The following is a 12,755-nucleotide window of genomic DNA, read 5'->3' on the forward strand; positions in this document are numbered from 1 at the left end:
GATTAATAAAGTCATCTGGAATGACAAAGAAAGCGTTCCTGCAGTTCAACAGATGATTCATGGGAAAAGTTTACCTTCTGACACTTTTCCAAATGATCAACTAGTGTATATATTTTAATAGTTTTTTGTTGTTCTTGTGATTAATTATAATCAGTGATGGGAATAACGGCGTTATAAATAAATGCCGTTTCTAACGGAATTACTTTTTTCATAAACAAGTAATCAAATAAATGACTGTGTCCCTCATTACACCTCTGTTATACCTTTACTGACAATAAAATGTGATGTTAAATTGTTGCACTATTGTACATTTCTTAAACTGGATTTATATTTTCGCCTGGCGCCGCATTGCGCACCGCGTGAAACAAACGAGGCTTTTATACTTGCCGCGTTCACCGTTGTGATATTCTTTAAAATCACAGGGGGCGGTTAAAAGAAACTTACCGTAAAGTCAGACGGATAAATAGAGAAGTGTGATAAGAGATGTCTCCCATCCTCTGAAGCCTTTTTTTTTTTGTTGTTCTGTTGCCCTCTGAAAGAAGTTTAAGAAGCATTAAATGCTCTTCCAACAGATATACATTTATCTTTGTTCCAGAGGCAATAAGGCTTTACAACATTACACTTTAGCAAGTTTTAAATTTACATTTCTAGTACTTGTGTTTTTCCAAGGTTTTTTTAATTTATTTTTTTTAATATTTATGAAGTTATACATGAAGCATGCTGTTTTTTTTTGTTTTGTTTTCTTAACACTATTTGTAAGTGATTTGTCTCCTTATGTGTTCGTTGTATCATGAAGTGCTATTACCCTAATCTAATTGCCCCTGGTGGGATTAATAAAGTTGTTAAACCTTAAACTTTAAACTGTAGAACGTTTCCGGAACTACGTCATATCAATAATATCATTCAATAGTTTAAACAAGTTAATTTTGTTGTTTTTATAAATAATTTTAATGATTATAAGCATTTATATAACCATTAAAGATTTTTTTTTTATCAAACTTTGATGCATCACTTGCTTTTGTTCATATCTCGGACAGTTTTACCTATTAAAGTTTATTAAAATATCAATGACAACAGAGCATGGGTTGCTCTACAAATATTTTTTTCATTATGGCAAGAATAAAAGCAAAAAAAACACATACAGATGTTTTTTTTATAGATTTAGCCCACTCCACAATTCACACATTACTGTCTGGCTAGTTTCTTTGCTCTACTTATAAGCTAAAAAGGCAATAATGGTCCAACATTCCTGACCATTATCACTAATAAAGCCCTGAAAAACAGGCCATCAGTATATTGTAAACCGATAGCTTCAAATATTCCTTTCCAGTTATCAAAGAAATTGTGACTTCATTTTAGTTTTGTAAGTATTAAATTGTTTTAAATTCAAAATTGTAACATATACAGTAGATCAGTGTTAAACCTATGAATGGTGAAAAAACATGTTCTGTAATTGTGTTCCTGGGTCCCCACTTCTGCATGGCCTCTTTGGCATTAACAAACTCATCCCTCAGGTTTTTCCCATCCTTTTAACAAAAACTGTGCTCCTTTCCCACGGCTGTTGCTAGTTCTAGCCAAGCATTATTGATCATCTGGTTATCTCCATGATCACAGATCATAAAGATGTCTGTACAGTCGTTCAGTTTTAGACAAAATCTCTTCAGAGTGTTTCATATTCAACTCAAATCAAACGCAACACCGCGTGAACTGTTCGCTCGAGTCTCAATAGAAAATAATGCGCTCCGCCAGCAGAAATTATGTCGCGCGCACCCAAAGCGAATCTCCGCAAACAAATCGATGACGTCACATTTGCCGCGCGCATTCAAGCGAACTAGCGGGTGCGTCGAGTATAAACAGGCTTAAGCATCTCCAATATAGCTTCCACCTATGTGATAGCGACTCAATCGTAGTTTAGTAAGAGTGTTTCCAGGTATGTCCCATGCAGCAGCAATGCTTTAAAATGCCCAGAAAGCCATCGTTAAGCACAAAGGCGCTCCATTATTAATTAAATCACAGCAGCAGATGGCTTTGGTTTGGGACGCGTCCAGAAGTGAAGAAGGCTTGTAAAGCTGGGTCACAGATGTGTGTGCGGTGCCTCTGTCTTTCTTTATTCATACCCCGAGGAGTGCAGCGAGGCCAGGGATGATGTTTTTAAAGCGTGGCAGGCTCCATATGACAGCAGGCTTCGATTAAACAGTCATAACTCTTCCATTAGGCTCAGGAACATGCCACTCCAGAAATATCACTCTGAATCTTTCACAGCTTCTGTTTTTTTCCATTATTCGCGGCTCTCTGCTTTCTAGAGTAAATTGTTAACCGGAGACTCGCTATGAACAGATCACTTGAATCGGTGAGTTGTTTACTGTAGACTCACTCTGAATGAATCACTTGAATCAGTGAGTTGTTTACTGGAGACTCACTCTGAATGAATCACTTGAATCGGTGAGTTGTTTACTGGAGACTCCCTCTGAATGAATCACTTGAATCGGTGAGTTGTTTACGGTAGACGCACTCTGAATGAATCACTTGAATCGGTAAGTTGTTTACTGGAGACTCACTCTGAATGAATCATTTGAATCTGTGAGACGTTAACAGGAGACTCACTCTAATTGAATCATTTGAACCAGTGAGTTGTTAACCAGAGACTCACTCTGAAATAATCATTTGAATCAGTGAGTTGTTAACAGAAGACTCACTCTGAATGAATCATTTAAATCAGTGAGATGTAACTAGAGACTTACTCTGAATTATTTGAATCAGTAAGATGATAACCAGAGACTTACTCTGAATGAATCATTTGAATCAGTGAGATATTAACAGGAGACTCACTCTAACTGAATCATTTGAATCAGTGAGATGTTAACCAAAGACTAACTCTGAACGAATCATTTGAATCAGTGAGATGTTAGCCAAAGACTCACTCTGAATTAATCATTTGAATCAGTGAGATGTTAACAGGGGACTCCCTCTGAATGAATCATCTGATTCAGTGAGATGTTACCCAGAGACTCACTCTTAATGAATCATTTGAATCAGTGAGATGTTACCCAGAGACTCACTCTGAACTGATCATTTGAATCAGTGAGATGTTTACCTGAGACTTACTCTGAACGAATCATTTGAATCTCAGTGAGTTGTTTACTGGAGACTCACTCTGAACGAATCATTTGAATTGATGAGTTGTTAACAGGAGACTCACTCTGAACAGATCATTTGAATTGATGAGTTGTTAACAGGAGACTCACTCTGAACAGATCATTTGAATCAATAAGATGTTACCCAGAGATTCACTCTGAATGAATCGTTTGAATCAGTGAGATGTTACCCAGAGACTCACTCTGAACTGATCATTTGAATCAGTGAGATGTTAACCAGAGACTGACTCTGAACGAATCATTTGAATCTCAGTGAGTTGTTTACTGGAGACTCACTCTGAACAAATCATTTGAACTAGTGAGATGTTAACAGGAGACTCACTCTGAACAGATAATTTGAATCAGTGAGATGTTAATAAGACTTTCTCCAGAAGAAAACATATTATCAGACATGCTGTGAAAATTTCCTTGATCTGTTAAACATCATTTGGGAAATATTTAAAAAGAAAAAAAATTGAAAGGGGGCTAATAATTTTCAACTGTGTATGTATATATATCAAATTAATGTGCAAACCCCTTCTGTAAACATCGTCTAAAAAGGTATATGAATAACACTTTTTGTGTGTGGTGTGGTGTGCGTAAGAGATTTTTGCAGTCATTTTGATTGAACTGCGTTATAATATTATGTACTTCTGTTGAAATCCACCAAGGCAAACACATAAAGCACAATAAATAAACATTATAAGTATATTTTTTGAGATTTCCTTAAGAAGTTATGAAATCTTGACTCTCACAAAGACATATCAAAACATGCTTGAAGAACTAATGTTTTTGTCTTTATTTACATTAAATTATAAGTCAAAAGACGATGACGAAATATGATGTTGTTTTTGAAGTATTTATATGGTGTTGTGCAAAGACCTGCACAAAAATAATCCTTCATTCATTGTTAATATCAGAATCAGAGAGGGCTTTATTGCCAGGTATGTTTACACACAGTTGAAGTCAGAATTATTCGCCCACAATTGAATTTTTTTTCTTTTTTAAATATTTCCCAAATGATGTTTAACAGAGCAAGGAAATTTTCACAGTATGTCTGATAATATTTTTTCTTCTGGAGAAAGTCTTATTTGTTTTATTTCGGCTAGAATAAAAGCAGTTTTAAAGTTTTAATGAACCATTTTAAGGTCAATATTATTAGCCCCTTTAAGCTATATATTTTTCAAGAGTCTACAGAACAAACCATCATTATACAATAACTTGCCTAATTACCCTAACCTAAATAACCTAATTAACCTAGTTAAGCCTTTAAATGTCGCTTTAAGCTGAATACTAGTATCTTGAAGAATATCTAATCAAACATTATTTACTGTCATCATGGCAAAGATAAAATAAATCAGTTATTAGAAATTAGTTATTAAAACTGTTATGATTAGAAATGTGTTGAAAAAATCTGCTCTACGTTAAACTGAAAAAATAAACAGGGGGGCTAATATTTCTGGGGGGCTAATAATTCTGACTTAAACTATATACAAGAAATTTGGTTTAGTGACTACCGTTTCTGAAGTGCAACAGAATGACAGTCACACGACAAAAACCCATACAATAAAGCAGTTAAATATATACTATATTCATATTTTTGTATATTAATGTATGTTTTTGTATATTAATTGTATAATATATGTGTATATTAATATATACAACATTGTATAGCTATATTTATACAATATACAGTTGAAGTCAATTTTATTTTCTTTTTTAAATATTTCCCAAATGATGTTGAACAGAGCAAGGATTTTTTTCACAGTGTTTCCTATAATATTTTTTCTTCTGGAGAGAGTATTATTTGTTTTATTTCGGCTAGAATAAAAGCAGTTTTAATTTTTTTACAAACATTTTAAGGTCAATATTATTAGCCCCTTGAAGCTATTTTGTTTTGGATTGTCTACAGAACAAACCATCGTTATACAATAACTTGTCTAATTACACTAACTTTACTCTAATTAACCTAGTTAAGCCTTTAAATGCCACTTTAAGCTGAATACTAGTATCTTGAAGAATATAAAGTCTAATAATAATAATCTTATAATTGAGGATGGCTAATAATAATGTATACAATTATGCTAAAATTCAACTGTATATAGCTATATATTGTATAACCCTATAAATATCATTAGTGTGAAAAGGAACCAAAGCCGCAGTCGCCATACTGCCCTGTAGCATTCATTTTACCTAGAAACTGCAGTCAGATGTCAGTAAAATGTAGACTGAAGCTTGTATTTCCTTGCATAAACCTCAGGCATGTGGAGATGTTAATTAAATACTATGAATTTCACAGGATCGGGACAAAAACACACACCTATCCCAAATTGTGTGTCTGACTGTGTCATAATCACGAGATGTAGAGTCTAGCATTACAAACACTCTGCGAGAAAGAGAGAGAGAGAGAGAGAGAGAGTGTGTGTGCGTGTCACTGCCACAAGAGGCTAAAGTCTGAAGTGGTTTCCTTGGAAACGGAGGAAAAGATCCTAAGTTATTTGCTATCAGTTTAATATGCAAATGGTGAACCCAGTAACACTGGAGGGATACTGTGTGTTTTACCTGCTGTAACAAAAAATGCTGGGTTCCATGCAATTGCTTCATGCCCCCCCAACACAAATCGATTAAGTAAACTTGATTGTTTTTTCAAATTGAAGCGGATTGAACATAAAACAATTAAGTTGTCCCCCCAACTCTCAACAACTCTCAAGAATTGTGTTGATTCATTTTTCTTCAGCTTAGTCCCTTATTTATCTGGGGTCGCCCCAGCGGAATGAACCGCCAACTATTCCAGCATATGTTTTACACAGCGGATGCCCTTCCGGCTGTTTCCTAATGCATCATGTTTCCTTATGACAGCAGACAGGCTAGCAAACAAACACACCACTGATCAAATCCTCAGCACAACATAACACACACACAATACAATATATACACACACTGGCTGCAAAAAATGCTTTTCTTTCTTCTTGTTTCTAGACCAAATATTTATCAAATTCTTAAATCAAGTATTCATTCATTCATCTTCCTTAGACTTAGTGGATTGAACATAAAACAATTAAGTTGTCCCCCCAAAAACTCTCAAGAATTGTGTTGATTCATTTTTCTTCAGCTTAGTCCCTTATTCATCAGGGGTCTCCACGGCAGAATGAACCACCAACTATTCCAGCATACGTTTTACACAGCGGATGCCCATCCAGCCGCAACCCAGTACTGGGAAACACCCATACACACTCATTCCCACGCACACTCATACACTAAGTCATCTAGTCAAATATCTAGTCAAATATTATTTACTGTCATCATGGCAAAGATAAAATAAATCAGTTATTGGAAATGAGTTATTAAAACTATTATATTTAGAAATGTGCTGAAAAATCTCTCCGTTAAACAGAAATTGGGGGAAAAATCAACAGGGAGCTAATAATTCAGGCTGACTTCAACTGTATGAATATAACTCCTCTGCCTCAGTCATCTTTCCATCTAGCAAATTTCTCGTGTTAGCCAAATTGGTTGGCGACGTCACCAGCCAGAGCGAGAGGTGGCAGTAACGCACCAAAAAGTTTGTTGTTAACCACCGAAAAACATCATTCTCGCCATCATATGGATTTACTTTCATCGGCTAGATGGACAAACTCCGTTAATACGCAACTGTCAATCAATTTGGTGGGCGGGGAAACCGCACTCCTACATCACGTTGTGGTGGGCCTCAAAATGGGAGGGGTTTGGATCCTATTTTGATGTAAGGAAATCAAAAAAAGAGACTTACTGTCTTTCTATCACCTCAATAAGACTGTGGACACACTACACTACACACAGTTCTGTCCAAACAGCTTACAAAAGATGATTTTCATCATAGGTGCTCTTTAGGATTTTTGCACACTCAATCTGAAATTGTCATCCGTCATTTTCACACGTTAAAAAATTAATTCGACCAATCGTATTGACACACTGCCAACAAAACTTTGGTCCGTCATAAAAAAATCGAACCGGGTTCATTTATTTCCGCTTTTAGTTTCTGAAAACGAACTTTTAAAGGTGTTTTGACAGATCGCAGCCACATTACAAGCGAACGACAAAATACAAAATGTCTTCTCTTGAGCCACAGATGACACAAACAGTGTATAATATAAGACAGAACGTGGCTGACAGTTGAAAACCCATATGCTGAATTCAGTGACTGGCGCACTTCTCACCTGCTGCTGTTTGTGTGTTTGTGTGTGTGTGTGTGTGTGTGTGTGTGCGTGTGTGTGTGTGTGTGTCAAAATAAGGGATATGCCCACCATAATAAGGGATTCCCCCCGACCCGACCATGCCCCCAACTACCCCCCCCCCCTTAAAATCCCCAAATTACTAAATATGCTCATTAGGAGCTGTTTCATTGTAAATAAACAGTTAAATGGTCAGTAATATGTTTTATTATTATTATTTACAAAAGAAAAAATATATAGTATACATTAGCAGCAAATACATTAGCAAACAGTTATTAAAATTGTGTGTGTGTGTGTGTGTGTGTGTGTGTGTGTGTGTGTGTGTGTCACTTTGTTTGTTTGTGTGTGTGTGTGTCCATACATTTGACTTACTGCTTATAGACATTATAATAGAAAGAAACCTCATGGTCCGTTTCAGTCTGTGGCTCCGATATGTCAACACAGCCACCATCTATCACAGGGGTGGGCAAACTCGGTCCTGGAGGGCCGGTGTCCTGCACAGTTTAGCTCGAACTCTGATCAAACACACCTGCTTATAGATAACTAATGATCTGGAGACACTGATTAGCATGTTCAGGTGTGTATGATTAGAGTTGGAGCTAAACTGTGCAGGACACCGGCCCTCCAGGACCGAGTTTGCCCACCCCTGATCTATCATAATGTCTATGGGACAGCCAGTCTCTGTTCAGGATTTGTTTACGGATGAGTGAAGTATCACATGTACCAAAATTCCACTGATTTCCTGAAATAAATTTTGCATTTCAGGATAATCCAGCGCAGCTCTTTAATAATGAGGAGAACTCTTCTCCCTCTCAATGCAGTGTTGGATGAACACAATATGCAGCCTAGTCCTCTTTTTTCTACATTAGAGAAGAGAGGGCGACACGGTGGCGCAGTGGTTAGCACCGCAGCAAGAAGGTCACTGGTTCGAGTCCCAACTGGGCCAGTTGGCATTTCTGTGTGGAGTTTGCATGTTCTCCCCGTGTTGGTGTGGGTTTCCTCCGGGTGTTCCGGTTTCCCCCACAGTCCAAACACATGCGCTACAGGTGAATTGAAGAAACTAAATTGGTCATAGTGTATGAGTGTGTGTGTGTAATTGAATGTGTATAGGTGTTTCCCAGTACTGGGTTGTGACCCGCTGTGTAAAACATATGCTGGAATAGTTGGCGGTTCATTCTGCTGTGGTGACCCCTGATGAATAAAGGGATTAAGCCCAAGGAAGATGAACAAATGAAAACTGCTACTTCATTTAAGATACTTGGTCTAGAAACAAGAAGAAAGAAAAGCCTTGTTTGTAATCTGTGTATATATTGTATTGTGTGTGTGTTGTGTTGTGTTGTGTGTGTGTTGTGCTGGGGATTTGAGCAGTGGTGTGTTTGTTTGGTAGCCTGACTGCTGTCATAAGGAAACATGATGCTATAGTTTCCTAAAATAACACACACGCGAAAAAAGGAAAAAAAGAGTGAGAAGAAAAAAACAGACCTTACATAAGACCTGTCTGCTGCTCTACACCTCCTGCCTCAAGTGCTGTTCTCCTGCACACACACACACACACACACACACTTCTCTTTCTGTTTGTGTCCTAATTCTTGATTTGGCCACAGGATGGCGCCACGCACTTCAAATAAAAGCTGAACGTCTTGATTTCTTGTTGTCCAGCTCATCTTTGCTCTGAGCAGTAGATGTTCCTCTAATACTGATGTGATCTTGCGTTTCAGGCTTGGAGGAACCATCTCGGCATACAAAATCGTTCCTGATGAAATCGATGAGATCAAGGTATGTTTTAAAGTGATGTTTTAAAAAGAAATAATAACAAAAAATATATAAAAAAAGACTAATGAAGTTTCATATCTCATTACAGAAAGCTTTAAAGGTTGTGCTATAAAGTTTGGCATCAATAATATTTACTATCATTACTTTAGACTTTTATTTAACAATGAAAACATTTATAATGTTACGCACATTACTTAAAAGACTATGTTTCATAAACATGAAGAAAGTAATTATGCTTTAAAATGTGTGTGTGTGTGTGTGTGTGTGCGTGCGTGCGTGCGTGCGTGCGTGTGTGTGTGTCATACCTGTCAACATTGGGATGTGAAAATAAGGGATATGCCCACCATAATAAGGGACCCCCCCCCCCCCTAAATATGCTCATTTGGAGCTGTTTCATTGTAAATAAACAGTTAAATGGTCAGTAATACGTTTTATTATTACTATTTACAAAAGAAAAATTATATAGTATACATTAGCAGCAAATACATTAGCAAACAGTTATTAAAATGAATAGCTATTATAATGAAATAGAATCAAGCTATCAAATTTTATTAGCCGTTTCTTCACTGTATAACTTACACATTCTGATTAAAGAGCAACGAATGAATCTCTCGATTTTATTTTTTCGTTTGATTACTTTAAATAACAGGTGTCACTTTAAAAATACACATATCTAACGTTATAATGAAAGCTTTCGATTGCTTTCCTAACTATTTATGCTCATTTAGGACAAAATTAGTTATGTTTGAAAAAAAAAACCCACCAAGATCGACATCTTTAGATGTTATTATTATTAATTATGTGTATATGTCCGTTTAAACACGCAACCAAAACCCAGTGTACAGAATCCGTTTAGGAAACAGCGTCTATTTATCCCTATGGAGTGCGTCAGCTGACAGTCACGCACCGCTATGACTGTTTTGAGGAATGCATATGAAGGGGAGACGGCACCTGTAATGAAAAGGAAAAGGAATCCCGCCATTTTTATATTTATTTTATTTTGTATTTCATAACTTAGCAAAAGCACAGAACAGACTCGCATTTAAGAGCAAGGAGCGCATCCTGGTGGTTCGGTGGTATGGGTAGCTTAAAGGGAGGCGCGGCTCTTTAAGGTTTATTTGCCACCCTTCAGAGACAGACTGAAAATACGGGAGAAATACGGGAAAATACTTTTACGGGATAATAGCGGGATAGAACTGTAAAATACGGGAGAATCCCGGGAAAAACGGGAGGGTTGACAGGTATGGTGTGTGTGTGTGGGCCCCATGGGCGTTGCTAGGCCTATTTTGGGGGGGCTGTACCTTTTGCGATTAGCTCATAAACTCAGTCCCCTTTAAATTTGATATGAAAACGGCGGCAGATTTCGGCTCCTCCCCATTTTTTGTTTTTCATTTGATCAGCAACCACAGCCGTGGACAGTGAGAGAACGAGGTGTGTGTTTATTGATAAACTGTTATGATATCTGCATATTTGCAGTTCTTTGATATAGTAAACCTTGTATCACCTGTATCCCAATGTCATAAAGGAGGAGTTGGGTTTTCTCTGCATTCACCTCATCAGCACAGCTGTTACCTCCAGCGAAGAACTCTTAACGAACATTTCGCTATTTTTATTTCAAATGAACTACCAATATTAAACACTTTACAGTTCATGTGGCATTAACTATACCATGCAGTCTTGCACAGAAATGATTAAACACAGTGACAGAAGCACTTAGAGAATGTACTCGTTTTAATTGAGTCAATGACAGAGATAGAAACCTCAAGTATTGTCTTATTTATTATTATCATTCAGATCTTAAAATATGTGAATTAGCCTGTAAGTTTAAAAATCTATATTTATATATACATTTTATATACAAATATACATTTAATTAGAAAAGTAGCAGTTTATTTATTTAATACATGGAAAAAAAAACACTTGAATATAGAAAGTGGTTTTTACTACAGGTGGGTTGAGCCTATTTGGCTTACTCAGAACTCAAATGGCTATGCCTGTCTATATAATACAGTGGAATACTAGTACACAACCCCACCATATAAAAAAACTACTAAATTACTACTTATTAATGTAATATTAGGATATATATATATATATATATATATATATATATATATATATATATATATATATATATATATATATATATATATATATATATATATATATTTGTTTTTATTTATATATTTATATTTATTTATTTTTTTTATTTATTTATTTTTATTTAATTATTTATTTATTTGTTTAACTTATGAGGAGCTGAGCCCCCCTAAAATGAAGATCCTAAAATCGCCCCTGGTGGGCTCTATCATACACCCGGCACAATAAAGTGCAAGACGTATTTGGCTCGATTTGTTGCTATTTTCAGACCAGCACAACTGTAATTTTCCCGTTTTGCACCACATTGTGTAAATAGCAAATCCATTTGCCCCACTTTGTGGACTCATGGTGTGCTGGTCTAAAATGAGGTGTGTTAAGGCGCATTGTTGGCATGTTGCTATGTTGAACTTAAATAGACCGCGCTATTGACCAACTAAAAGCTGCTGTAAAGTCCAGCGCAGAGCGTGTTAGTTATGCGTCTACGCAGATCCAAATGCTTACACACTGCTTAAAACACACAGGATGTACAGCAACACACAAATATCTTTACAGATGAAAACAATTAAAGGATTAAAATGTTTCAAAAATTATTATTTTCTACATAAATATCAAACCACTGATTAATAAAGGGACTAAGCCGAAAAGAGAATGAATGAATGAGTGTGTGTGTGTGTGTGTGTGTGTGTGTGTGTGTGTGTGTGTGTGTGTGTGTGTGTGTGTGTGTGTGGTGTGTGTGTGTGCGCGCAAATGTGTGTGTGTGAGAGAGAGAGAGAGTCTGTGTGTGTGTGTGTGTGTGTGTGAGTGAGTGTATGTATGTGTGTGTGTGCGCGCACACAATTTTGTCTGTAAGAAGCTGTGTGTGCATTTACATGCTTGTGTATGTCTGAGTGTGAGAGAGAGCATCTATGTGTGTGAGAGTGGGTGTGAGAGAGAGAATCCGTGTGTGTGTGTGTGTGTGTGTGTGTGTGTGGGTGTGTGTGTGTGTGTGTGTGTGTGTGTGTGCGCGCGCAATTATGCGCAGGTAGTGTGAGCGTATGTGTGTGTGCAAAAATCTCTGTGTAAGAGTCTGCATGTGTGCGTTCATGCATGTGTGTGTGTTTCTGACATTGTTTTCTTCTGTCTGCTTCAGGAGACTCTGGTGGACTGGTGTGATGAAAAAGAGTTGAACCTGATTTTAACCACCGGCGGCACCGGCTTCGCTCCACGAGATGTCACACCTGAGGTCAGTCCTGTTGCTTGTGCTTTATGAGGACATGCCTTGTGTCCTTGTACTTTAGAACAAAAAAATATCATACATTACGGGTTTGTTAACTTTCAAAATTTGCCAAATGTTTCCTGTAAGGGCTGGGTTTAGGGGAAGGGTTGGGGTTGGCCATAAAATGAGTGTTTCTTACAGCATAACAAACACCTGCACTACCTGACTGAAGTCTTGTCGCCTCTCCAAGTTTTAGGAACAGCAAGTAATAACTTGACTTCTAGTTGATCATTTGGTCTCAGAAGTGGCTTATATGAAAGGCAAAGGCCTCTAGATTATGCT

The 12,755-nt window shown here is 36.9% G+C and overlaps 1 protein-coding gene across 1 annotated transcript in view; it reads left to right on the top strand.

The window, feature by feature from the left end:
* Window positions 1–12,755, top strand: part of gphnb (gephyrin b) — a 156,140-nt gene that overhangs the window by 60,905 nt on the left and 82,480 nt on the right. The window contains exons 3-4 of the mRNA XM_056480644.1: window positions 9,064–9,121; window positions 12,348–12,440. Of these exons, the coding sequence (XP_056336619.1) occupies window positions 9,064–9,121; window positions 12,348–12,440 (151 nt within the window). The remainder of the gene's footprint in view (window positions 1–9,063; window positions 9,122–12,347; window positions 12,441–12,755) is intronic.

This window comes from Danio aesculapii, chromosome 20 (genome assembly GCF_903798145.1).
Source record: "Danio aesculapii chromosome 20, fDanAes4.1, whole genome shotgun sequence".
In the NCBI taxonomy this organism is placed as follows: Eukaryota; Metazoa; Chordata; class Actinopteri; order Cypriniformes; family Danionidae; genus Danio; species Danio aesculapii.